We start from the raw sequence: 26,518 nt of genomic DNA on the forward strand, positions 1-26,518 counted from the left end.
AGCACCTTTGGCAACAATTACAGCATCCTGCAGATTCTCTCTGCTCCACCCTGGTTGACGGGGCCTGTCGGGGCGGGGACTCTGCTCTCAGGTCTCTCCAGAGATGCCCAGCAGAGGTCATGTCAGGACTTGGGACTGGTCCCCGCTGTAGGACAGTCAGAGTTGTCCCCAAGGCTATCCTCTGGTTCGTCGTGTTGGATGTCTTTGGTCCTGAGCCCTCAAACGTCACTTTTGTGCCACAAAGTGAGGAGATAACAGAGGCCAAACAGTCGACACGAGAAAAGGGAACAAAAAAAACTTGTTCATTACAGAGGGAAGATCGATGGTGGTTTACTCATTTTTAAGCCAAACACAAATAACCACTAAACTACCTTAAGTCACCATGTTTTGAAAATGATATAAGGGAGACGCCCATCCCACAGACCGTCTTTCGGTTCCACGGAACTCACTTCATTTCTGAAAGCTAACGTCTACGTGGGACGTGGCCGGCTCCATCGGTGATTTGTGAGTCAGAGGCAGCAGAAAGACGGACTGGTCTTTGTGGCCCTTTCGCAGAACTGTTTGGTGAAAGAGCCTTGTAGGGACGGTACCGTGAGGGCGATGAGCGGGGCCAAGGTTTCCTTTTAGAACTGGAATCAGGCAGCTCAGTCTTGGTTTCAGCAGCTTTCAGTGGGAGGCTGCAGTTCCGGTTGTTCTTCTGGAACTTGGTCCCTTCTCCACAAAAGTAACTCAGTCAGACCATCAGGTCCCTCCTCCGTCAGCTGATCAGTGTGTCCAGACAACCAGCTCCTGGGTTGTGGACTGGACAGATCGATTGTCAGCATACAAGCCTGCAACATCCTGTCTTTCTCAAATATAGGAACAATACTAGTGTAAAAGTAAAACAGGCTTGACAATTTAAAACAACAACATGTTGTAGGATCCAGATAAGGATAACGGCATTGATTGTGACGACTGCCCCCCCCCTGGTTTTAACTCTGTAACTGGGAGCCATCCCGAATCCTGACCAATCTTTTCAATGACGTTGCCATGATGGGAGCAGTGTCGAGTCTGCTGCAACCTTCCAAAATTGCAAAAAAAAAAAGTCCAAGAAGGTCAGAATACCTCCTGAAGCCATCACACATAGGAGCTAGAGTTGCCCGAGAGGAAAAATGGAAAAACAATAAAAAAAAAATAAAACAAAGTTGGTCTCATAGATCCTTTAATATATGAAAGAGGCATAATGTAACAGAAAATACAGTGTAACAGACCAAAGTTTTTATTTACATTTCTTTACAAGGCCACGCCTCAGATTAAGCGTGAGAAAGCTAAAAAAACAGAATCTGAACACAACGAGGGGGTAAAAAAAAGAAAAAAGAAGAAAAAATTAGAACAATTTGCTGACTTGCTGTACAAAGAGACATTGTAGTGTTTGGTTCTTTTTTGTGTGGCCAAATGATCATAAACTGTGACCATATTTGGCTATAAGTCTGTAAATTAAGTGGGGTGTGGAAATGTCAGCGCTAACACCGGTGGTGTTGTTGCTAATGTTCTCACTGTCTAACTGGTTCTGCTGAGTCTGTGTTCTCTGATGTGGGCGCGATGGCGTTCCAGTTGTCGGGGTGGAAATGTGCGGCCAGACATTTTATTTTAAAATATATAGGAACTGTCAGTAAAACTGTAAAAACAAAAAAACTAAAAAAAATTTAAAAGGGGGCTAACACGGTTAGATAACAAAAATGGACAATTTGGATAAAGAGCTGAAAGGTTGTTTTAAAAGGTCCCATCAAATTACTCCAAAATGATTACTCTTTATTAGAGTTTTCAAGCCAGAGCTACAGTGATTTTTTTTTTTTTAATTGGATGTTTAAAAAACCGGTCACATTTACAGCAATTACAAAGAAGACGAGTGGTTTTAGTTGGTGATTTCAGTGTTTTATGATTGCATATTAAACATCCAGGCAAGTCTGCAAAAAGAACAACAAAACAACTAAAAACACGTTGGAATAAAAAGAAAGGGAACGCTCATGTGCCTCCATGCTCGCTACACGGTGCGTCAAAACCGGAAACACGGCTAAACGGCGAACGCAGGTCTTTCTTTGCGTTCCTGAACTTCGTTGGCGTTGAGCGCCTCGCCGCATAAAAGGGAATGTGGAGCCGAACGCCGAGCGGTAGGGTCCACGCTGATAAAGAAAACGTAGATTCATGGTATGCACAAGGCTCCTCGCGAGGGAAGGATTTAATTACCCGCAGGGACGGCGGCGAAATTAAGGTGTTTCATGATGCAAGGCCATTACGATAAAGGACACAGCATAATTAGCGTTGTTCTCTCCCGCTGCATTAAAGGAATACAAAAGCAGACTGAAGCCAGAGCTCTCTGACAAACACAAACCCAGTCCACTGAGAACCGACATATCTGAATCCTGTCAGACAACAGCTGAGTATTATTCTGCCTTTACTATCCTTATTACCGAGGTGACTGATTATTGGCACTTTCTATCCAGAAACAGCAGCAGCTGCAGGGAGAGGGAAAAAATAAAGCAGAATGCAAGGCAGCAGGGAGTTTTGTTCAGGAGACAACAACAGACCCGACGCTCGTGTTCTCTGTCTGCCCTCAGAGCCACTCAAGGGAGGCAGCCGGGAGTATTTCGTCAGGTGTACGTGAGACCGCAAGCCATCACTTGAACCACGTTTAACATTTCCCCAAACTTTTCAGATTTCAACAGAAGTCGCCGAGACTTGGTTCGTTTCGGTTAAACTAAACCTCAGTCTTTTTTTTTTGGTTTGTTTTTTAGTTTATGACTACTGCTTTTATCTCTCTGGAACATTTAAGGCACAATACTTGAGGTGAATTTGATTACTGTAGACCTTGTCAAGTGCAACGAACAATATTTTTATTTACGATCCCAAAGAAGCTGGTAAACTGTGTAAAATTTAAATAAGAACGGAATGTAATTCTTTTCAGATCTCATAAACCCATATTTTACCCACAACAGAACATAGTAAAACAGATCAAATGTTTAAACTAAGAAGTTGTACCATTTAAAAACAAAAAAAAGGTACTTTTTGAGTTTGATGGCAGCAACATCTTAACAAAGTTGGGCTGGGTGAAACAAAAGGCTTGTACAGATTTTAGAACACGTGATCTCATCCAGAAAACAATTAAATTAAATTCAGCTATAAGAGCCAGGACTGTTGAACAGCTGGAGTCCTCCATCAGACAGGAATGGGACGGCATTCCTCCACAACCTGCAGCAGCTGCTCTCCTCAGTTCAGATCCTTCCAGCCTGATGTTAGAAGAAGAGGAGACGTTTCACTGTGGGAAACATGACACCTGGGTCAACTTTTCTGAGATGTGTTGCTGCCATAAAATTCAAAATTACCTTTTTTTTGCCACAAAAATGGTCACATTTCTTAGTTTAAATGATTGATACTGTATATTCACTATGTTCATTATGAATAAAATATGGGTTAATGAGATTTAAAAATCATTTGCATTCTGTTTTTATTTGACACAGCTTGTTTTAGAAATTTGGGGTTGTATTTATTTAGCTATTATTTTACAAGGAAATTGCTTCAGATTAAAATCTTGTTTTAAGGAAGCCCTGATCAGGTTGGCGAGCTCCGTCTCTCAGGACATCTCCATCTACGTATTAACATCGTGACACTTGTCTGTATTCTGATATTTCTATGTTTCTATCACAACCCTGACATAATGACTACAGACGATTCATAATTCCAGACTACTCTGGAATACGGGAGAGCAGGGAATGACATAACACATGGAGACAAATAAAAACTGTTTCTTTTCACACAGTCCAAGTCGTCTTCAATACATCATTTTCATTCTGTGCAACTGTAGGGAAATAAAACTGCGTGTGCTGCGGGGCACGGCTAACTTGTGCCGAGTCTGTGACAAATGGTCACATTCGTTAAATTTACCTGGGCTCACAAAGTGTTTAAGAATGTGCACAAAAACTCTTAACTGTCCATGTCTGTTACAGATTATTAATGTGAGTATCATACTGCTTTTGTCTGAGCAATTAATCCTTAGAAAGTCAGATTTCAGGGGGCAAAAAGTCCGGAACAAAACGACACATTTTAATTCTCCATTTCCTTTTTCTCCATACTTTTCAAGAGCACACAGGAACTCCGGGAGTCGTATCTACAACGCCTGTCCTGTGATATGGGTGTCACGGTAAACAAATAGGTCTGTCGACGCCTAAAACTTCATGATACAGATCAAAATCAGGATGTAGATTTATGTAAAGATGGTACAGTTAGGAATGGGCAGCTGGTAGTGACACAGCAAGGTGTTACCTAACACTACTTCACCAGTCCATGTCCCCTCTCCCCCTCCAACACCTACACCCGACCTTTCTGCCATCATAGTTTATTTGGAAAGGATTCTAAAGGGGAAACTAGGGTCACAGGTGAGCTCCGCTTTAATACCTCCCGCTCCAGGTTGGTCTGTTGGACCGCTGGGGGTGGGAAGGGACATTAAACTAAACAGAAGGGGGTGGGGGCCTTGAATAAATGAGGAATAACTGGCCTGATTACTGGTGAATCCGAAGCGTTTTTGCTTAAAATGCCCATCCCTAATTAGATTAGCCATACTGCGATATGTCCGTCCATATGAAAGCAGCGAGTGAGAGAACCGTTCGTGGCGTTTAATCCGGTGAATAATCCTACATCTGCTCTAATCTGGAACATCTGTTCTGTTTCCCCCCTACAGAAACACATCCATCTGAAGAGAGGAAAGCCATCGAAGCTCTGAGCTCCCACCGACCCCACTCCAGGGTTCGCCGCACCAAAATTCAAGCGGCTGTTTTGTCTCGTTTTTTTTTTCTCTCTTGTTTCATGGTTTAAAAATACACAAACGTGTGTTAGGCCGAGAAACAGACACACTCTGATCCGGTAAGGGGTTTTGAAGAGGGAGCCACGTGGGCGAAAAAATAAAAATAAAAAGCGACATGCAACGTCGTTCACAAAGCAGACAATCAGACGGTGCTACTGAACCAACTCGCATCGATTTTTCTACAGGCCGACTCGGCGGAGAGGGAAGGGTTTTGGCAGACTCCTCACAGGATATGAATGTTTCTCATCTTTCTGCATGTGTGCATAGCATTCAAAATATATATGTGTGTGTGTGTGTGTGTGTGTGCGTGCAACCATGCAATGGGTCAAGAAGGTTTGTCATGTTTGTCACAACCAGACAAAAAAAGTTTAAATGCTAAGAAAAAAACGTACAAAACAACCTGGTTATATTAGAAACTGTTCTCACAAGAAGATGATGTTTGTCAGGAACGTATATTTATGACATACAAAAAAAAAAAAAGAAAAGAAAACAGGAAAACAGAAGCAGAGTACAACATGTAAACCTTCAAAAAAAAACAATAATTTGGATATTTCTTTCATTAAAATGGAGCTCTCCTTTCACGTGTCGTTCTGTGAGCCTTGCTGTTAAACAGTAGAGTTTGTAAAAGTTAAAGCAGCGTTCACATTATAGTGTAAAAGGTAACGTGTTTTTAGTGCTTTTTTTCCACGTGATATAGAGTAAAAGACGAAAACAACAGTTAGTGTTTGATCTTTGTTGGATTTTTCTGCTCGACTGCCACTTTCCGACAGAGCGAGACATGAAGTTCACATTTAAAAAGATCCAGAAATGTTGTGTTTGGTCGCGTTTTTAAAGTTAAATCAGATCCAGACTGAAGCTCTGCAGCTGAGGCTGAGCTGATATCATTTGGTCTTAACTGAAACTCCGAATGACAAATACGAGAAGCGAAGAGGCGAAGCAGGTACCGGGTGGAATCAAACGACGCGTGGAGAATACAGACGCGCGTGCACGAGAACACAAAGTGAAGCCTGAATAAAGAAGCAAACAGGTTGTAAGACAGGTGTGCTAACATGCACGCAAAAAGGCCCCAAACCGGCAATCCCCATGTGCCTGGGGGATGCTCAAAGATAAAAAAAAAAAAAACTAAACTAAAATCCAACAATCTCACCCTTTCGACCCCTTTTTCCCCGTACGGCGCTGACCTAGCATCCTGACCACGCCGAGGCAAACACCCGTCGGAGGATAAACAGATCAGGCAATCACAGCGGAGCCAACACGGGGCCGTACGAAGGAACCGTCCCTATCTGACGTTAACAGGCGTGGGTGGAAAAAAGTAAAAAAAAGAAGATTTTAATCAGTGGCAGAAAGCAAGTGCACATTTTCAGCCAGGCCCTGAGGTATCGGTGAGTGTGTGTTTGTGTGTGTGGGGTGGCAGGGAGCAGGAATTCAATGTCAGCAACGGAAAAGGACTCAAAAATAGCAACTTAATGGCACTTTTTAACTTTTTGCAAATAGAACGCGTTTCTATTCAAGCCGCCTGCAGACGTGAACAGCCAGAATTCGCTCTCCCTCCGTGTTTTTTTTTTTTCTATCATCATTGTAAGCGGCTTCAGCGGGTCACGGTGGAAAGAATAAATGACGCACAGGGGAAACTATGCGTTTATCACACTCCATCCTCTGAAGCAGGATGCAGGGGTGAATGCACACACACAAAAAAAGCACAATTTGTGATGCTTGACCTACAAAAGGAAACTTGCTGTCACTTTTTTTTTGTTTGTTTTGTTGTTGTTGTCATCTTGTACTTTCATCCATGACTTCCAGGCTGACAGGAGTCCTTGTGCAACTGGCATAAATACATTTGTCCAAAAAAAAAAAAACAATAAAAAAAAAAGAATCAGCTCTGAAGCAGGCAGGACTGTCCTCTGTAATATTTGGATTAAAAATCCAAGCCGTTCGGTTAGCATGGAACAGTTCCTCCTCCCTCTTTCAGGAATGAACAGGACGTAAACTTTGTGATTACAAACACGACAGCGTGTACGCGCTGCCTGACTTGGCAGCCAAGTCGACAGAACCGTTGGCTCTCCGTGCTCAGCTGGATGGGATTGTTTAGTGTGCTGTGTTGACCTGGATGTGGGGCGGCGAGGGCGGCAGCTCCACTTCACCTCCCCTGTCACCAGTTGGCTTTAATGGCTCTGACGTCGCTCACCAGGCTCTGAGCGAGGCAGATGCCAAATATCTGGAAGAGAGCCACAGCAGACGTTCGCTCATTAGGTTGGTCGTGTTAACCGCCAGCGTGACTAACCGACACCGAGAGGTTTCGTGTTGTCGTTTGGTCGCCACCGGGGGGCAGTGACGACACAGAATCGGAACACCTGCCGCTCGGTAACTGACCTGTAAAAGTGCAATGCCGACGAAAATCCCAGCTACGATAATCAGGTTGTCTTGAAGCCACTTCTCAAACTGTCCCACGCAGCCCTTGGTGTAGATGTACTTCTGCCGGTTCAGATCCTGTTCACAAGGAAATATATATGAATATAAAAAGAAAACCTGGTGATTTTACAGTGAGATTAACAACAATCCTGACAGAGGACTTTGGTATTTTGATCCATTTCAACAAACGTGTGAGCAGACAACATTCTGCCCACCGATTCCATCACTGTTTAACCTGGCAGGAATCTGCACGATTGCTGAGTCACACTTAATGATTTCAACATGTTCTTTGTCAGGATCCTTTGGAGCCTAACAGAGGAGGCTTTACACATCCACTGACCACCCCAGTCTGGAGCGAGGCAGGCTCCTTTCTCCTGCCGGCGGACAGATGGGTGTTTGTGTCGTCCCGTTCAGCTGATGATGTACGTTCAGAGAGAAGAGGGGGGGGGGTAATTTACGGCTGAAATGACACCTAAAAGGGAGTAAGAATAGGTGCCTCTACACAATGATGCCTTTGTTGCTCCTCAAGTCAACCAGACAAACTCTTTGTTCTCTTACAAAAAAACCTGAAGGCTAGCTTTCAGCCAATGAGGAGTAAAGAGAGCCTCCTGGTAGCCAATAAAAAAAAATTTTTTAAAAAAGAAGCAGGAAACACTGTGTTATTCTGGCTGTGAACTTCCTCTGAAGCTATTTCAGCTCCCTGCCTTGTGCCTCTGTCCTTCACATGTCTCCCGCTCTTCCTCTCTCTCCCCGCCCGGCACTTCCACAGGAACTTGCTGCGCATCCCTGATAGTTGCGCAGGTCGGGACGACTTCGACAAGCGCGTGAAGAAAATGATCTCATCCCCCCACCCCACCCCGGCTCAGCTGCAGGTGGTTTATAGGGTCGCAGCTTTTGCCTAGCAACAGCGAATCTTTGAGACTGCAGTGCAGCGAATTGCAACCACCACACCCACACGTAGTGGGGAAGGGAAGAAAAAAAAAAAAAAGGAACGGACTGGCATAACCCACCGAGTAGCCAATTACAGAGTGGAGTTAGGCTCCTCTCAGAGCTAAAACTGGAGCCTAATTATCCCTGTAAGCAAGAACAATCTGTTATTAAAGCAAGAAGCATCCAGGATAATCGGCAGGCTCCTTAACCCTTCAGTGCTCTGCGTCTGCTGTGTGGATCGTTGGGTTTTCTTTTAGGTTTTTATACCATTCTTTAGATAAAAACAGAAATAAACCTTTCGTTTAAGGTCCTGGAATACCATTTGTTTAGTTACACCTCTGGAATGTTTCAGGAAGGGTAAAATGTTGGCAGAATTCCTTGCAGACATCCATGAGTTTCCCCGGCTAGTTAGGAAACTGGGTGTGGGTGAAACGACGGACAAACCTTCCAGCAAGCCTCGAATTACTGTCGCTGTCGTCGAGCAGCCTCGCGCTTTCCTCTCTTCATGCTCTCAGGGAAACAATAGTTCCCCACACAGTACTTGTTCCACGATGTTCTGCCCCTTGGTTGCTTCAAACAGATGTTCTCTAAACCCCCCGCCTTCCCAGCTGAGGAGAGAGCATCTCTCCTATCGGGAAGTGCTTGTGTGAGCAGCAGCTGCAGGGAAACTGAACCGAACTCTCCACGCATCCTTTAAACACTGCCGAACACTTCACGAGTCCAGGCGTGAACACAGATTTAGACAGATTGCACTTTTGAGCAGACCCGGACGTCTTCAGGAGTGACTCCGCTCCACAGCTCAGAGTCATTTCAACCTGCAGCGAGTTTCTTCACTTTTTTTTTTTTTTTTTAATTATTTTACTTGTTTGTAAAAGTCTTAAAGGCTACGGCCTTTTTTAGATGAGATGATTGAGCTCTGAAACAGGAACCTTTCACCATTTTGAAATGCCACATTTTTCCGTTATCCAGCTTTCAGATTTTCCTGGGAATGTTTTGACACTGAAATATCTAAATATTTGCTGCAAATGTGGCCCAGATGTGGGTTTTTTTTAAAAACACAAATTGTACATAAAAGATGAGAAGGAAACGTTCCACGTTTTTGAATTAGTGTGCGATTCTAATGCCAAGCTTCAAATCTTCCTCGATACGGTTTGACGTCTATGTGATAAAACTGTTTTCATTTATAGAGAAATGTAAAAAGCCATATATGCTTTAGAGCTGGGCTACCTTCTTATTGAAAAGTGTACATAGCGTGTATGTAAAACATCTTTAAGCTGTGTACAGAGAGCCCATGGGAAGAAAACTGTTGTCCAAAGACACCAACATTTGGAGGCTGTGGTCATTAAAGAGCAACCAGGCTGACCATCCACAGAGCAGCCGCTTCTAAAAACTGCTGAGATACATGAGCCCACAAGAAACCATAAGTTCTCCATCCAAAACCAACTCACTGATGGCTCAAACATTAAAGGGGACCTATTATGAAAAATTCACTTTTTGCATGTTTTTGTACTTCCATTTGGGGATCTACTGCTTCGAGCAACAATCCGAGCGCAAAAGAAAAATATAAAAATCATGTTTGGTAATGGTTCCCTCCGTTTTAATTTTTCCACACTTATCAGACCTGGAAAACACTCCAATTTAATTCTATACATTTCCACACTTTCTCAGACTGTGTAGGAACCCTGTCCAATAAAAACATCATGACAAAACCTGATTTTTTTAAGTACTTAAGTGACAAAAAACACACAAGATACCAACCACTTCCAGCCGAACATCGTAACCACACTGCGTGTTGATGACATCCTCCTAAAAAGAAGGGGGGAAAAAAATAGGTATTAAATATTGGAGACTTTTTGTGGGAATGACAAAATATAGTAAGCTGTAAAAAGAGCCTTTAGAATGTAGCTAAAATGGTTGAACCATTTATTATTTGTTTTAAAAAAAAACTTGATCATTATATTTATATGCAGCTACTGACACCAAGTCCATTCGGTTAGTCGGACATGTTGATCATTTGTGATGAGCGACTCACCGCAGGATCTTTGACACAACAGGAGAAGGGGACTCCACAGCGCTCCCTGCTGGGATTCTTGTCTGTGCAGTTGAAGTAGATGTTCTGGTTCCAGTCGTCAGGCCCGTGGGCTCCGCAGCACGACCACTGAAACGGCAGCAACGACACAACGCGGTTAACCCCCAACTCGAGCGCACAAGTTCGGTTCAGACTGCAGACCAGACTCGACCGGGGAGTCGGCTGCAGATCTAATCTCATTTACGACACGTCACGTACACACAGGAGACAATTTACTAAACTGTCCCATTCACGTAAATGGATAATCATGTGAAGGAAATACAACCATGTTAACCGTGAGATTTGCCGCCGCCAAACGACGCGGCTGACTTTACTGCTGAGAGCCTGTCTGAGCCAGAAAAACGTTCATATTTATCATAAACGGTACATTTCTCAGGAAGAAAGTCACTCTCGCAGCCGAGAGATGTGTAGCGCTTTAGGGAGCGGGGGGTTAGTTTTCACAGTAATTGCAGCCACTGGGTGTGGTAACTCACATATTCCTGGGCGAAGTCAATGAGGTTCTGCAAGTCGATGTCGTCCCGATAGGCCTTGATATTGTTGTTGATGAAAAGGTTGAGCTGGTCTTTGATCCAGTCCTTGAAGACGAAGGCGAGGATCCCCGCAGTCAGCTCCAAGAAGAAGATCAAACCCAGGAACACCGAGAACTACATGGAACATCACACACACACACACAGAGAAAACAATAAATACGTCACTTCAAACACAAACGCACTAAAACATACCCCCCAAAAAAAAGGTTAACTTTGTTTCTGCTCATGTTTCTAAAAGAATTAACAGGAAAGCTTTGATGTAACCCCCCACCCCCCTTTAGGTCTGGCTGTAGCGCCTGTCTGCGTTTGACAAGTGAGAGTGTAGCAACAACAAACCACAGTCCCTCAGGTACCGTTACACTATCCATTTACAGTAAATGTAGAAGACGAGACTGATGATAAATGGGCAAAAGCCGCATTAGCTCCTCACTCTGATGCCTGACTTATTGCTGCTAATGGACATCTGCTGGAGTTAGTGGCTGCGCAGAACTGCAGCCAGCGAGGAGGTGAATTTGTCTCTGTCAGTCACATGTCGTTATCAACACTGCCAAACCAAAATAAACCACATAAACGAAGATGCTGTGGCGTTTGACAAAAACTGGTGTTTAGATTTAAAAAAAAAAAAAAAAGGAGCTTGACTGAGAAAACGAGGCGCGCGTCTCTTATCGCCACTTTTCAGCTCAACGCGGTTCGGTTCACTTGCAGATATTCAAAGACACGTCACCACTCCCAGCATTTGGTTTCGGTGAGTCAAAGTGACACCTGCTGCACTCACGGCGTCAGCGTCTGGTGTGAGCTGCGCATCTAGGAGGGTGTCGAAGCGATTAAACCCTGCATCTGCGCGTCAAAAGCAGGGAGGGAGCTTACGAATTTAAGCAGGAGGGTGTTCTCTCGGAGGGCCCCGATGCAGCCGGCGAAGCCCAGGATGAACATGACCCCGCCTACCACGATGAAGAGCCACACGGGGTCGAAGCCCCCGAGATCTGTGATCGAGGACAGGTTTGACAGCACGCCCTGAAGGGAAGAAGAGATAAATAGTCACACAAAAGGATTGATACAATTAATAACACGTTGCAAAAATGATCAAGAGGAGGAATACGTTTTTACAGCCATTAATCCGTGATGTTTAGACGAACAGGAAATTATCTTTGCGACACCGTTATTTTACTGTTTTTTTCCCTCCACAGTGTTGTAACCTCTTTGAAATGACACCTGAGAGAGGCGTTATCCTCGTTAATTTACTTTCAACGGTCTCACTCCAGGAACTCCTGCTCAGGCTTGTGAAGGTGGGGGGGGAAGAGTCACTTATCAGGCGGTGAAATGTAAAGATCCCTCAGATCGCACTTCTGTACATCCTGCCCCTCAGGTTTGTGTCGTTTCAGAACTCAAACAGGCGTCGGCCTTGACCCCGCCATGAGAGTTTCTCCCTGATTCTACAAACTGAGATGACGCTGACTGCTCTCCGCAGGCGACCGTGTGAACAAACGTTTAAACGACTGTTTGTAAACGATGTTAAAATCTTCTGTGAACTTTAAACTTTTCTTCTTATATACATGAACTGAGCTCAGCCTATTCTGAAGATAATAAACAACATCCATTTGGATAAACACAGACTTTTAGGACAAACCTTAACCGCTTTATGCAGAAAAACGATCCAATATTTTCCTTCGAGGGCAGGATGTAGCTAACTGCCTGCTGTGTTTGCTGTGTGTGTTCTGGTTGTTACCTTTATGTAGGTATGCCTATCTTTGTGGGGAGGTAGTAATAATAAAAAGTCTGCTTTTCCCCTTTTGTGGTAAACTTCGTTTTAAAACGTGACAGTCTAAACTGGCAGCTTGTGTCAAGTTGTGCCTTCACATCCGGTTCTGCGCGGGCCCTGCAGAACCCATCACTATACATGCGTACGAGCATTAATGCAGACTGCGTCTTTCATTAACGTGAGTGACGACGCTGAGCTGGAACAAACACAGGATGTTATTAAAGAATAGCATCAGGTTTATAGTGCTCCGACTGTGGTTGTGATTAAAAACAGTCCTGATGGGTTTGCTTTAAACTCTTTTGCTTACTGACATCGAAAACAGAAAACTATGTGAATGAGGGAAGTGAGACGTGGTATATTGGGTATATCAGGGGGGATAATTTTCGTTCTGACGCATTTTTGCCAGCTACTTCTTGGTGATTGCCTAAAAATAGTATGTAAACGTTTGCCTAGAAGAGTCCCTGTGTTACCCCCCAATCTGCATAACGACGCAAAATGTAACTTTATTCTCAATAAAGAGTGATTTTTGGTTCCATGGGCACAGACATCTTTGAGTGCACTGATTGGACTAGAGTTCTGGTTTATCTGCCAAGGCTTCTGACACAGCGCTGTTTTCCAGGCAGTGGACGACAGAAGCCAGAATGGATTTCACAACATTACTTCCTTCAGGTTTACTGCCTTGGGAGTCAGTATCAGCATCTGGTGGGACCACCGTTTGCCCATCTCCTTCACATAGAGTTAATCAGGTTGTTGATTGTGGCCTATGAGATGAATTTTGGCGTGAAAGCCGGCAGGGAAGTGTATTTCTTCAAGGAATGCTAGAATCAGAGCTATATTTCTTTTCAACAGTCTTCACATGGGAGGGAGGACCTGCGGTTAGCTCCATATTGTTTTACTTGCTACAGATTGGAGAATCCACGTCCATCACTTCCACCTACAGACACAATATCTGAAATCTAATACAGCTGAAGTGAATCTGCAGTAAGACGCAAGTAATAATGTTTTGTATTTTTAACATCAGCGGTGCAAACTGAACTGCCTTCATTTGAATTTGCTCATTAAGCCCCGAACAACAACGTGCTGCGAAGCACTGGGCTCCAAACTAATCGCCTTAGTCACTCAGACCCAAAATCGCCATTAGGCCCCTTCCAGCTACTGCTATTCATCATCCAACCTAATCCCAATAAATTATTCACGCCGCTCCACAGAGGTACTCCGGCACAGACCTATCTGCACACAGTTCATGACCAGACGTTACTAATCAGCGCACGGTGCAGCGTTTACAGAAACAAATGGAACTGCTCGCTTGCTAATTAATGAACAAATCGGCTGCTAATTCGATTGGAAGACTGTTTTAATGTCGCCCAGATTCACTGCACATCAGAGGTTAATGGCGAACTCTGACCTTTGTGCTCTTTATTATGTGCGTTAAAAAAAAAACAATCGTTTCCATCTGAACAAGCGGAGTAATTATTCCTGTGACTGGCTCTTGTACAGCATAAGGCATTGTGTTGGTGATAACTGCGGGTCACATGAGTGTCAGCTGATTCCTGATCACATCGGTGGCGGAGGGGCGTGGCTTACTTCCTGAGACGACCAAGACACAAACGTTGTCAGCTAAAACGATCGGCTTGTCGAACAGCACCTCTATGTTTCGCGTCTAAACTCACCAGCAAACTTCCAGCTTATTGTGGCCAGAATATGTGGTGGAATTTCAGCTATGCTGGTAAGGAAATTATCCTGTCCTTTCCCAGTGTGCGTCTATGTGCGTCTGTGTGTTTATACATACCTTCTCCGCCCATGCCCACAGGCCTATACTCAAGAATGCTGCTCCTAGCAACTGTAAAACAAAGCACACAGAGGAAGGCTCTGCTGAGAGACGGAGACACACAGGTTACACACTCGTCAAGTTCCCGAGCAGTGAATCAGATCCGACTAAACAGTGTCCTGTCGATGAAGAAGTCCACCAAATGATAGGGAAGACAGAAGAAACATCTGCAGACGATCATTTGCAGGGGCTTCACAAAACTTTCCTTTATCAGAACCGCTCAGTTTGGAGTTTTAACTTGAATTTTTTGGGGGAAATAAAAGCAATAACACAGTTTTCTGATTCAGATGTTTATTTGGTTGAACTATATTTCAGTTCTAGCACCACCTCCTAATACAGCTTCACACCGTTTGATATGTTTTGATAATATAAACAACCAGGATGTTTCTAAAACGGGTGTATAGTCATGAGACTGTACAAGAACTGCTACCTGTGCAGAGGAGTCAGTTTCGAAATGTTTTTCCAGCCTGAACACCGAACTACATGTTTTCAAACCCCCTCCACAGCTTTCCAATAGTCGGCTGCCAAGAGAATACGTCCGTGTTTTATGATTTAACCCTGTGGTGCTTCTCTGTAACATGTCGTAATAAAAATTTGACTAAGATGAACCTCGTAACACATAAACATCACCTCTCCCGCAGCACAGGTCTGAACCTGCTGAACAGACAGGCACAGCAGCGGTGGGGTTAAAACATGATCCGATAAGCTGTTTCAGAGATTCACAGTCTTTATTTGCCGTCTTTACTTTCATACAAAGTTCAGATATATACGACTATGCTTGTGCCAGTCAGACATGATATACATTTAACAGAAGCTGCAAGGAGACTAAACTATACACTTGCAACAAAGCTTTAAAGAAAAGACTTCAAAACTATATGTTTAACAGTAAAGCTATGGTAACAGAATTTAAGCTGTGAAAGGGCTTCAGGGAAGTATAAATAAATACAAAATAGCAGCACTGTATATTGCAACTTTGGAAATATAGCAGCAGTGGATATTGCACTTGAAAGTATAAATATTGTCCATGGGTGTTCATGTTATTTACACTATATTATACAGAGTTCAGATATACCATCAGAGTGACTGTGGCAGGGAAGAAGCTGCTATAAAATCAGCTCCTGTCTGCTCTGCTTTTCCTTAAATTGTATTTTGTGTGTTTTGTGTTTACGGAGAAAGCGGGCAGGGTGGGAGGATGTGTGTCCTCGATGATGTGTGTGGCTCGCTTTTTATAGCGCCGTGCGTATGTTGAGTCCGTGGATGGAAAGTCAGTCCTGAAGATTTTTTTTCCCAGCCGTTTTGATGACTCTCCAGAGAGCGTTTCCTGTCCGTTTGTGTGGTGTGTTGGCATGCCACACAGAGCATTAATTGGTGGCGAGTATGCTCTCCACCAGCCAAAGTCAACAATGAGTTTGCTTGTCTTTCCTACGTTGAGGATGAAGTGGTTCTCCTCTCCGCTGTTGACCGCCTCCCCGTATCCCGTCTCATCTCCCTTGATGAGGCCCAGGATGGTCGTGTCGTCCACATATTTCTTGATGACCGAATCATTGGTGCTGGAGACGCCATTGTGGGTATACAGAGTGAAGAGCTTCGGGCCGAGGCAGCAGCCCTGTGGAGATCTGGTGCTGATTGTGAGCTTGGAGGAGGCCATCCGTCCCATCCTGACAACCTGAGGTCTGTCCGTGAGGAAACCCAGAACCCAGCTGCAGGTGGCAGTCGGGACTCACAAGTCAACTAGCTTCCCAACCAGCTTCCCGGGCTGAATGGTACTGAAGGCAGAGCTGTAGTCAAGGCTATGGCAACCGCATCGCCCTCCGACTTGTTTGGACGGTAGGATCAATGTTCTCAGGAGCCACAGAGTTCACGCGTCCAAGCACCAACTTTTCCAGGCACTTCATGGCTTTTGGTGCGAGTGCCACTGGTCTGAAGTAGTCTAAAGTCGATGCGGCAGGTCTTTTTGAGACTGGGATGATTGTAGAGGTCTTGAAGCAGTGATGTGCTGTGGCTTGTTTTAGTGAGGTGTCCAAGATGTCGGTGTACACATCTGCCAGATGGTACAAACTGGTTGACAGAATAAATAACAGCAGAGTTCAAACTTTTGTCCTCAATAGTTTCACCCATGACAAAAAGCTGTTTTCTTAATATAATAATGTATTTGCCTATGCCCATGTACATCTACAACTGATTAACTTTTAGAACCAACCCAATTCAAAATGACCAGCACATTCAAATGACTTCAGACAGTAAAACAGGCTATAATTCAGTCAAGTTTACAGATATTGTGCTAAACGTTGGTGTGCTTGTAGCCGAGAGTCATTCCCAACACGTGGACCAAGTGCTACTCACTCCACAGATCTTTGCTAAAACCTTCAGCATTAATTGTTGGAGTCATCCCTTGTGTCTGTTAACAAAATATTTCATGAACCACTGGAGGGATTTCAAATAAACTTTCAGAAAGTAATCATTAGATGCGTATCGACAGCTGATTAGCTTTTGGAGTCAACCCAATTCAAAGTGGCTAAACAGCCGATCAACATTAGCCAACACAGAAATGGATATAGCTCAGTAAGACCTAAAGATATTGAGCTAAAATGTGACGTGGTAGTAGCCGAGTAATGTGAGCTGAGATTGTGCATAACTTTTTCGGTTTTACCAAAACGCCTATAACTCGGTCATTTCTCATCGTAAGACAATTTTAGTTAAACTGACATGAAAGGTGGTGGGTGATATGCATTCCTTCAAGGAATACAGTAACTTTTGTGAATTATTTTTAACCATTCGAGCAGTACAATTAACCATACAATTCTTATACTGAAGGTTCATTATTAGCCATAAAACCTGCTTATTTATTTTAAATATATTTAACAAATGAACAGGATGAAACCGTGCCTACTGCTGTGTTTTACACAACTATTACAGGCCTCACCCACCAATACAAATGGCTGTGGCTTCAAAGACTTCACTGATTTGAGTCCCTCGCTACGTTGTTTAATCTTGCTCATGTGACAATTAACCGTTTTGTTGCCATTTTTACAGGCATGTCGGACTGAATAAGTGAGCCGTGTCTGAACGACCCAGTGCCACTGGTTTAACAGATGAACTCAATGTTGCATATCTCAGGTCTAAAATTTGCTCAGGATGTTTTAAACTTGCTCTGGACAGAGAAAAGGATGCCACGTGGTAAAGACTCTGCAACAGTTAGCTCAGAAGCTGATAAGTTGAGCGTTACAGAAAATCCTCACACTTTTAGCAACACAAAGCACCAAAAATTAACAGGTCACTGCTGAAAATGCCTACATTACCTGGCTAATCTATGCCGAAAAAAAAAAAAACAACAAACCAGAAATCTAAATGTTCCACTGAAAATATGCTACTTAGTTGGGAAGCTGATTGAACTGAGTGAACCAGGTAAACAAATGGCAACAAACTGGACTCCGGGGAAAAAAAACAAATGTGTTAAAGAACGTCAAAGAGAAGCCTCAGCGGAGTCGGATGTGACTGCCGTTTTGTAAACAGTTGCAGTGAAGGGTGTGGTGGTGGTTTCAGCAGGAAAGTGACATTCAGGAAGAGCCTGGATAAATGAGCAGATGCCACAGTAAAAAAGATTAGACCGACGGATCGGGAACGTTTCACCTTGGGCTACATGGAGATTAACAAAAAGCTTTGCCAACCGTGTCAAAGAAATGCCTCATACGATAAAACTCTATTAACTTTTATGAAAGTTAACCGTTATAACTAACTGGTATTTAAACAGTGGCACTGAAAAAAAAAATGCAGGCGTTGGAACGTCGTCCCACAACTAAGGAGACGTGGGTCCAAATTCGCCGGTTGTCTTCAGCCCCTCTCTGTAGTTCTGCTCCTCCTGTGGGAACCTAACTAGCTGTACAGGAAGTACGTGACAGGAAGGTAACTGACACCAGGTCAGCACATCTGTGGGCAGCAATGTTTCCCATGGAAACAAACACATAAGCTATTCTTCGAATGTTCTGGTTTCTGTGACGCTGAGAAGGCTTTATTTACTTCAACCCCTTCTTCATGTATAATTGGTAAATGTGTGAAGAGAGAAAAAGTTTCTGACTTAAGGCTACTTTGGAGCTGTGTTGACAACAAGACTTCAATTAGCTGGCCTCTTGTGTTGGACCCCAGAACTGAATTATTAAAAAGCAATAATGTTAAAAGCTCGTCAGGTTTTCTTTCCTTATAGTGAGAGTTTCTCCCCCTCAGAGAGGCCGAGGACACTGGATACATGAGTCACACCGATGTTTTAAAGCAGAAGCGCAGTCAAACCAGTTCAGGATAAAACTCTGCAGCCAGCGAGCCATGTTGTTGGAACTGCTGCAGAATGCGGTTTGACATGCTCTTACAAAACAAAACACTGTTTCTAAAGAAAAATCACAGAAAGCCCACCCATACATACACATTTCAGCATTGCTAACGTGTTACTCATACTCTCGGGGCGTGTGTGTAGAAATAAAAAGGCCAAAACGAACCCAAACGCCTTTAACGGGGAAAAAAACAAAAAAACAAAACTGAGGTTCTCGTAAGGAGAACAGTGGATTAACAGCTAAACAGAAAAAGCTAAAATGAGAACAATGTGTCATCTCTCAGGGATTCGAGGCTTTGTTTGTAGTTTCACCAGGAATAGCTAAAGTGACCTCCGACTACACCAGAATTATAGTTATATTTATACTGTTCGCAACAATATTCACGTAGGAAACAGACATCTCTGATGTTCTCTGAGTCCAGCGTCAGCTTCTGGGTCTTGTAAAGTTTTACTGGTTATAAACAATAGTTCTCCAAGAAATCCAAGGGTCTTCCAAAGGTTTTCTTTTCACAACGGCTTATTTTATCCTCACGTTTGTTCCAATGACTTTTACTTAAGCAATTTATGTTAATGCACTTCTTTTTTTTTTTAATTTAGGCATGAAAAAGGAACCCAAACTGAAAAAAATGAGTGAATGCTGTATCCATACATACAAGAATATTTAGAGAATTAAAAAATAACAACCTGTTTGTTTGCAGTGTGGTACAAAGACAAATCATTTATTTCAGTTCATTTTCCTGGATCTAAAACTATAACACGGATGAAGTCTGAGAGGCATAAAATAGTGAGAGTAATTCCCAAAGAGCCCTTCTCAATTATAGGGTGGAGTTCAGAGACTTAAAAAGCTTAAGAGAAAACCCAACAAGTGGATGAGAAAAGAAAGAGCTGCAAGTCTGAGCGACTACAAGACCGGCTTCACAATAGCTGAAAGAAACGTTCTTAACAAAAGACCTGACGGATGAATCTGGTCTGTAAGCCGATTCGTTTGTAATGTATTTTCAGTCCAAACCCAGATCTGAACAAAGACTCAGTCATGTTGTCATAAGCAAAACAAAACAAGCAGAAAGTTTATTTTAGACTTTTGATCTATAAAAGTTAAAAAGTCTAAACACTTTTCTATTATTTTAAGAAACCCTCAAAAGCCTTGTGTTCACTTTACCATTCTTAACACCGTTTTAAAAATCCCATTTAATATTGTTAACAAATATTAATAAGAATTTGTAGTTTTTAGGAACACCTTAGATGACTTATTACCCTTTCTTCACATGACCCAACCATCCCTGCGACCCGTCTTTAATCAGTTGGAGTTGGGGTTCTTAAACCAACTCAGAAATTTGCTGGGTGTCAATAGTTAATGGTCGGCCAGGTTGGTTAATTCAGGAGCGGCACTCCTGTCATTAATTCTCCGTCAAATATTGGCTCCACTGTGCATCAGTGTGGGCCCATTCCTCTGTTTTCTTTGGGATTTTAGAGGCTGACGGTAAGAACTGCTGCTGACATGAGCTCTTTTTAAACAATGGTAATCGTTGAGCAGTCTTAACAAACTGGGAAGTCTACACTCCTATTCAACACAGAGCAAAATTAGTCGGTTTTTCAAATGAGGGTAAAAAAAAAAAAATCACATGATAGGGAAGTATTATGGAAGTTACAGATTTGTTTATAAGTTTGGATTTTCCCCTCCCTAGGTACAATATTAACAACATTATTTGAAATTGAAGGACATAAAGAGAAGTAGTCAAGATTTCTTCTAAACTTACTAGAGGTATTAATGGATTTTTCTACTTAAAATCTGAACCGATGAGATATTTTCAAATCTAAGAAGCCTAAAATAACATAATGGACTCCTGCACATTGTTCAACATGTAATATTTATTGCAAGTTAATACATGTAAATAACGTTTTGTTTGTTTTATTTGTCCTTCTCCACTGCATCTATTTTAAGTATCAGATTTGCGTTGTTTCGCCTCTGATTGTAAACCTAGGAGGCCCAAAACAAAATGTTGCTTTGTGTGAAATATTTTAGCTGACAGAGACTTCAGACACCCAAAAGCATTTTCATAAATAGTAGGTATATTTAAAAAAAAAAAAAAAAAAAAAAAAAATCAGTAATTGTCTTACGCAACTGAGGCAAACTTTCCCATTTGGGACAGCCCGTACGTATGAAACTTTGAAGGAGTTCGACATGATTATAAATATTTTAGACTTGGGTATAAATGTAGACTTTAGGCCCGCCTGCACACGCTGGATTTATTGCAGATAAGAACCGAGGTGCGGCAATGCATCATTTTAAGGACGAAGACAACAGAATTCAAACATGATATATGTGGTCAATTTTGTTATTTCCAGTCATGAGTATCTCAGTGGACATCAAGATGAATTTACCCCATCAGCACAAGGCGCTGAGGAAAAAAAAAAAATTATATATATATTCTAAAGGTATTTTTGCCAGATAGCTGCCTTTCATTTAGGCGTGGTAATTCTGATTATCTGCCTCATTAATTACACCAAGTGGTTAAAGCTGAACAGAACCCAAGTTTCAAATTTCTGACATGTACCGCCACTGTAGGAGCATGACTTCACATCGTCTCATAATCTCACTAACCGGTTCTGATTATTCACACGGTGTGTACTCGGGGCTCTTTTTAAAGACCTGTCTGCAAATCAAACAACCCTCGTGGCACAATAAGGCCGGTTTGAAGGGAACGAGTACACTGAAACCATTGTCGGCCTGCTTTTGTGCCATCCCTGCATTCATTTCTCTTTAGCTAACTTTTCCCAGGGAGTTAACTTCAAGTCAGTTTGCCAAAGTGAAACACCCTACCTGTGCTGAACTCTGCCACCCTGACGTAACAAACCCCTCCGACAATAATTGTTTATGTTACTTTTTACTGAAAAAAAAAACAGTTATAATCTGTGGTAGCTCCTAAAATGCAATTAAGACAAATATTATCAAGAAAAGCTCAAAACTGCCACCTTATTTCCTCAAAGTGTTATTGAATCTGTTTTATTTCTATGATTTCTTCTAAATCACGTGCTGTTCTTCATCGGTGAGCAAATAAAAGCTGGAACTACATGTTTCTCTTCCTGCCAAAATCAAGATTTTTTTCTCCCAGTAAGTCCAATAAATATGAGCGTCCCAGAAGAAGTTGTTTTTTATCCCAGTGCGCAGACAGATTATCAACACTTGAGAAGATCCGCCCCAGAGCCAGATGATCTTATTACCTGAACTGACAAAAAGACAAATCAAGCTCTTATTTTTCCCTTTTGTTTTTATTTGGAAATCCACACACAAACGTACACAGTATGGACTCCGTGTTCAGCTCTGTGGATACAATATAGTCATTCAGATGAGATTATGTCAACTAAAGTGCCAAAAATGTTTTTTAAGCTTGTTGGGCTCCAGGAAAAGAGCACACCTCTATATAATTTGTTCGTTTCTATTGGGGTTGTCAAAATGCTCCAATTTTAAACTCTGCACCAAACTAAGAAAAAGTCTGAACGCTACTGTTGATACCAAAGAGGGGAAAAAACTACATTAAAAAAGGCATACAGCTCTTACAGTAAAAATCAGAACAATATAAATAAACGACAACAAAGTTTTGACATTGTCCTAGTTAGTGCAAGAGCAACAAGCTGACTAACCAGCAGCCATTTAGAGAAAACAAAAAATGCTAAATTAGCTTAAAAGTGATGTTTTATTCTTGCAAACTGCAGAGGAATTTTTTGTCAGAATCAACTTTTCTGTACAATATTTTTTTGGTTATATGTGCAAAAAAAACATTGTCTCAAAAGTAACTAAACGCACACTGCAAAAGTAAAACAAGAAACTAAAAGTCAACTGATGTTTTTTTTTTTTTTTTTTCCCCCAATGTCCGATCTTGATGTCAATATTTAGGAATCAGAGCAGTTGATGGCCAACAGATGCTTTTGGGCCAATATATATTTTTTCATTTAACAAGATATAACAAAACTGCTTCACTCAAACAAACATATATTCAACAATCCTTAGAAGAATTTGGACACTTTAAAATAATATATAGAAGAACCTTCTTGCTTAAAAAAAAAAAAAAAGCTAAATTGTGGGCTACTGTGAGCTGGCTGTAGCAGCTGCTGCTGCATCTTCATTTTCCTACTTGGCAGTTTATAAGATGTCCATGCATGGCTGATTGATAATGTTTTAAAAAATGGCTAATATTGGCCATTTTCAGCTGATTATTTAACCCACCTACTTATAAAACTATTTGAGGCACAAAATTGGGTTCCATTAACATCCTCTATCAATAAACCACCTACTGGGAGCACAAGCCAGTGTTTGTCTCATGTCGGTCCCTAAAGTAAATGGTGAGGGTTGTGTCAGGAAGGGCATCCAGAGTAAAACACTTCTGCCAAAACTAACATGCGAGTCCATCCAAGAGATGCCGTATAGGATCGAGTTAACAACGATCGCCACCGGTGCTGTTGACAAACAGGGTGCCGGCGAAAATTGTGCTACTTTTAGTCAAAGATCACGAGGACGGAAATGTGCCAGGAGACGTAGGGACAATGACAGGCAGAGGTCGAGAAAGGCTGACATGATGCAGAGGAGGAAGGTAGATGGGTTATGTGTGTAAGAGACCAAGCAGAAGGGTAGAGGAGGGACAGTGGGTATATTAGTAGAAGGATGTTAGAGATGCAGCTGCCAGGAAAAAGACAAAGAGGAGATACATGGATGCAGTTAGAGAGGACATGGAGGTAGTTGTACTGAGGACAAAGGACACAGGACAGAGTGAGATGGAGGAGGACTTGCTGTGGCCACCCCTGAAAAGGGAACAGCCAAAAGAAAAAGAAGAACATTGTCTATCAATGTCAACAATTAAAACAGGTGAAGCTTTCTTCCAAACACGGAGAATAACGTTAGTTGATTTCTTATTAATCATAGCCACAAGCTGCTCCATTACTTTACAGACAATAGTGGTGAGGCTATCGGCAAACTGCTAATAATTAAAGGGGTAACGTTAATTTACGCCATGCTTCATGTTTAATTCTTCACCACGAGGGAGGGGAGGGGCTGAATGTCTAAGGGAGATGAAAACGGCTCTTTGCGATCAAATGCATCACCTACAACAATGGGTCTACAAATCTAAAGCTCCAAACCAAATTTAAGAATCCAATCTAGTGTAGTGAAAACAAGCCTCTGACTGCAATTGGGAAATGACAAGGTCCGGTTCAAAACTGCGATTAGCAGCACGACAAACACTGTTTGTCCAAAAGATAGAAATCAGAGCGAATCCTGTTTACATGTTGTGTTACGTGTGGTTATTTTATCTGCTCGACAAATGCATCCTTGGTGACAAGACAAACAAACACTGAAACCTGTTTTAATGACAGTCTGTCTTTGTGTGTGAATACGTGCTTCATTTTTGCCGCTGATCTGTGTTAAATTAGGTTCAATGCTGACATTTGAAAGTGCCGGTTTAGGAATGCGTGCAGAACGTGTTTCTGAACACCTGCACTTGAGGACGTCCACTTGTGACTGGATCAGTAGAGACGCACTTCAATGCCTGGAGTCGGGCGAGAGTTCAAGAGCCTGTGTGTCCCGCGTTCCCGAGTGGCTGCGCTCACACGTGTTCCTCGACAGCGTTCCACCTGTGATGTGATTATCCGGCGCGCGCTCGCAGTGCCAGTCGCGAATAACGTGGAGCTGTAGCCGGCTAATAACACTCTGCATCCAAACCAATTCAGCAACTTGGTTACAGCTTAACGAGCGCTTAATTACAGCACGCAGAGCCTCCAAACGTTTCAGCAGCTTGGGCAGAAAATGTGATTAATTAAATGGGCGTGAGGAACGGCTCTGTTCCGGGGGGGGAAGGTGTGCTGCTGCTAAAGATGAAGACGTCTGGCTGTCTGGAGCGAGCTCGAGAGCAGGGAGAGCTCAGAAGAAAAAAAAAAAAAAAAAAAAAAGAGGCGAAAAGCTGCACCCACGCTGTGTTGTTCACAGTGTTTACGGCCTTGCAAGCATTTTGTCTCAATTTGGGCAGCACTTTGGAGCCTGACAAGATGGCTATAAGGGGAAAGAAATGGGCTGATTTGGGGAGAACAAACCCTCATTTCTCTCCGTTTCAGAAGCGCACCGGCTTGTCTGTCAAATCCAGTTCTGCAGCACGCAGACAAGTGGAGGACACTGTCTCGTTATTAACGGAAACATCCGGCGAGCTGGAACTTGCTCGGCAGTTCCTCGCAGAGCTCAGACACGCGGGCCTGTTAGCTCGGCCCGAGCGTCGAACTGAGAGAACGGCACATGAGTCAGACGCAGCGCTGCAGCCCTGTGACTCAGAGTTTCCCGGCTGACTTCTCAGGCCAGCTGAATTACAAAAACACTTCTCGTTCGGGAGGCAAATCACAGTACGCATCTGAGCCTGTGTCTTTAGAAAAGCCTTTGGCTCACTGAAGGTGTGTCGGTTTGTAAGCAACACAGATGCGGAGGGAACACGGGTTTTAAGGCCTGTGGGATCGAGTGGGTGGCGATTAGCGCTAGCGATAAAAAGAGACGGTGCGTACAGCGCTGTGAAAAACTAGTTGACCTTTTTTTTGGTCACACTTAAATTTCAGATCATGAAACAAATCAATAGAAAACTACAATAAACAGATCAAATTAACAATAGATAAAATATAATAATCAAGATGCTATTATAAAAGCCGAGTTCAGTGTCACTCGCAATACCCCGGCCTGATTACTGCCAGACCTGCAAAATCGAGAAACCCCTTAAATAGACACAGAACAGTGGTGAACCTTCCCACGAGCGACCGCCCGACGAAAAACTTCTCCAAGAGGCTTCGACGGCTCATTCAAGGGGTCCAAGAAGAAAGAGTAAAGCCCCGCAGGCCTCACTTAAGGTCAGAGATCGTGATTCGACAACGAGAAAGAGACGAAAAGCAAAATTGGCCTCCGTGGGAAAGTTCCAAAGCCAAAACGACCGCTGACCAAAAACACCACAATGACCAGTCTCACATTTGGCAAAAAAACAAAACCATCTCGATGATCCTCAAGAGTTTTGGGACAATATTCTGTGAGCCAACAAGACAAAAGTGGACCTCTTTGGACGGTGTGCGTCCCGTTACAAGTAGAGTAAAACCAACACTGCATTTCAGAGAAGAACACCGTGAAGACAGTCAAACACGGCGGTGGCAGTGGGATGGTCTGGGCCTGCTTTACTGCGTTGGGACCCGGACGACTTGCCGTAACACACTAAACCATGAATTTTGCTCTCTGACAGAAAATCCTGAAGGAGAACGCCCCTGGGCCATCAGTCGGAGGCCATTAGGCTCCCTTGGGTTCTGCGGCAGGAGAACGAGCCAAAGTCCAGCAAACTAAATTCCTCCACCGAAATCCAAAGGCCTCACATTCCCAGTGACTGCAAACACCTGACTGCAGTTTGTGCTGCCAAGAGTCGGCAAAACCGGTAATTAGATTTAAGGAGCAAATACCTTTTCCACACACAGCCAGATTGGTTCGGATAGCGCTGTCCTTTTAATAAATGGAAATCCTCATTGAAAAAAAAAACCTTGTCTTTTGTATTTACTCAGGTTATCTTTGTGTCATGTTAGCAGTTGTTCGATGATCTGAAAAAGTGTAAGTGTGACCAAAAAAAAAAAAAAGCAAAAACAGAAGAAATACTGTATTTGACATGTCCATTAGAACAAAAACGCATCATGGAAGAAAATAGGACCCCCCCCCCCCCTTCTTTCCCGTACGCCAAGTCTTTGTTCTCGCCATCTTTTCGGCGCATTTGAGGGCTTGCGAGTGAAGAGGAACAATAGCGCTGACTATTGAGCTCC

The 26,518-nt window shown here is 42.9% G+C and overlaps 1 protein-coding gene across 1 annotated transcript in view; it reads right to left on the reverse strand.

Moving 5' to 3' along the window:
• Positions 1-1,235: 1,235 nt before the first annotated feature.
• tspan17 (tetraspanin 17) overlaps positions 1,236-26,518 on the reverse strand; it is a 27,863-nt gene continuing 2,580 nt past the window's right edge. The window contains exons 2-8 of the mRNA XM_017426664.3: positions 14,344-14,394; positions 11,663-11,809; positions 10,739-10,909; positions 10,209-10,334; positions 9,935-9,982; positions 7,208-7,324; positions 1,236-7,052 (exon numbers count right to left, since the gene is read on the reverse strand). Of these exons, the coding sequence (XP_017282153.1) occupies positions 6,987-7,052; positions 7,208-7,324; positions 9,935-9,982; positions 10,209-10,334; positions 10,739-10,909; positions 11,663-11,809; positions 14,344-14,394 (726 nt within the window). The 3' untranslated portion in view covers positions 1,236-6,986. The remainder of the gene's footprint in view (positions 7,053-7,207; positions 7,325-9,934; positions 9,983-10,208; positions 10,335-10,738; positions 10,910-11,662; positions 11,810-14,343; positions 14,395-26,518) is intronic.

This window comes from Kryptolebias marmoratus, linkage group LG9 (assembly GCF_001649575.2).
Source record: "Kryptolebias marmoratus isolate JLee-2015 linkage group LG9, ASM164957v2, whole genome shotgun sequence".
NCBI classification, from domain to species: Eukaryota; Metazoa; Chordata; class Actinopteri; order Cyprinodontiformes; family Rivulidae; genus Kryptolebias; species Kryptolebias marmoratus.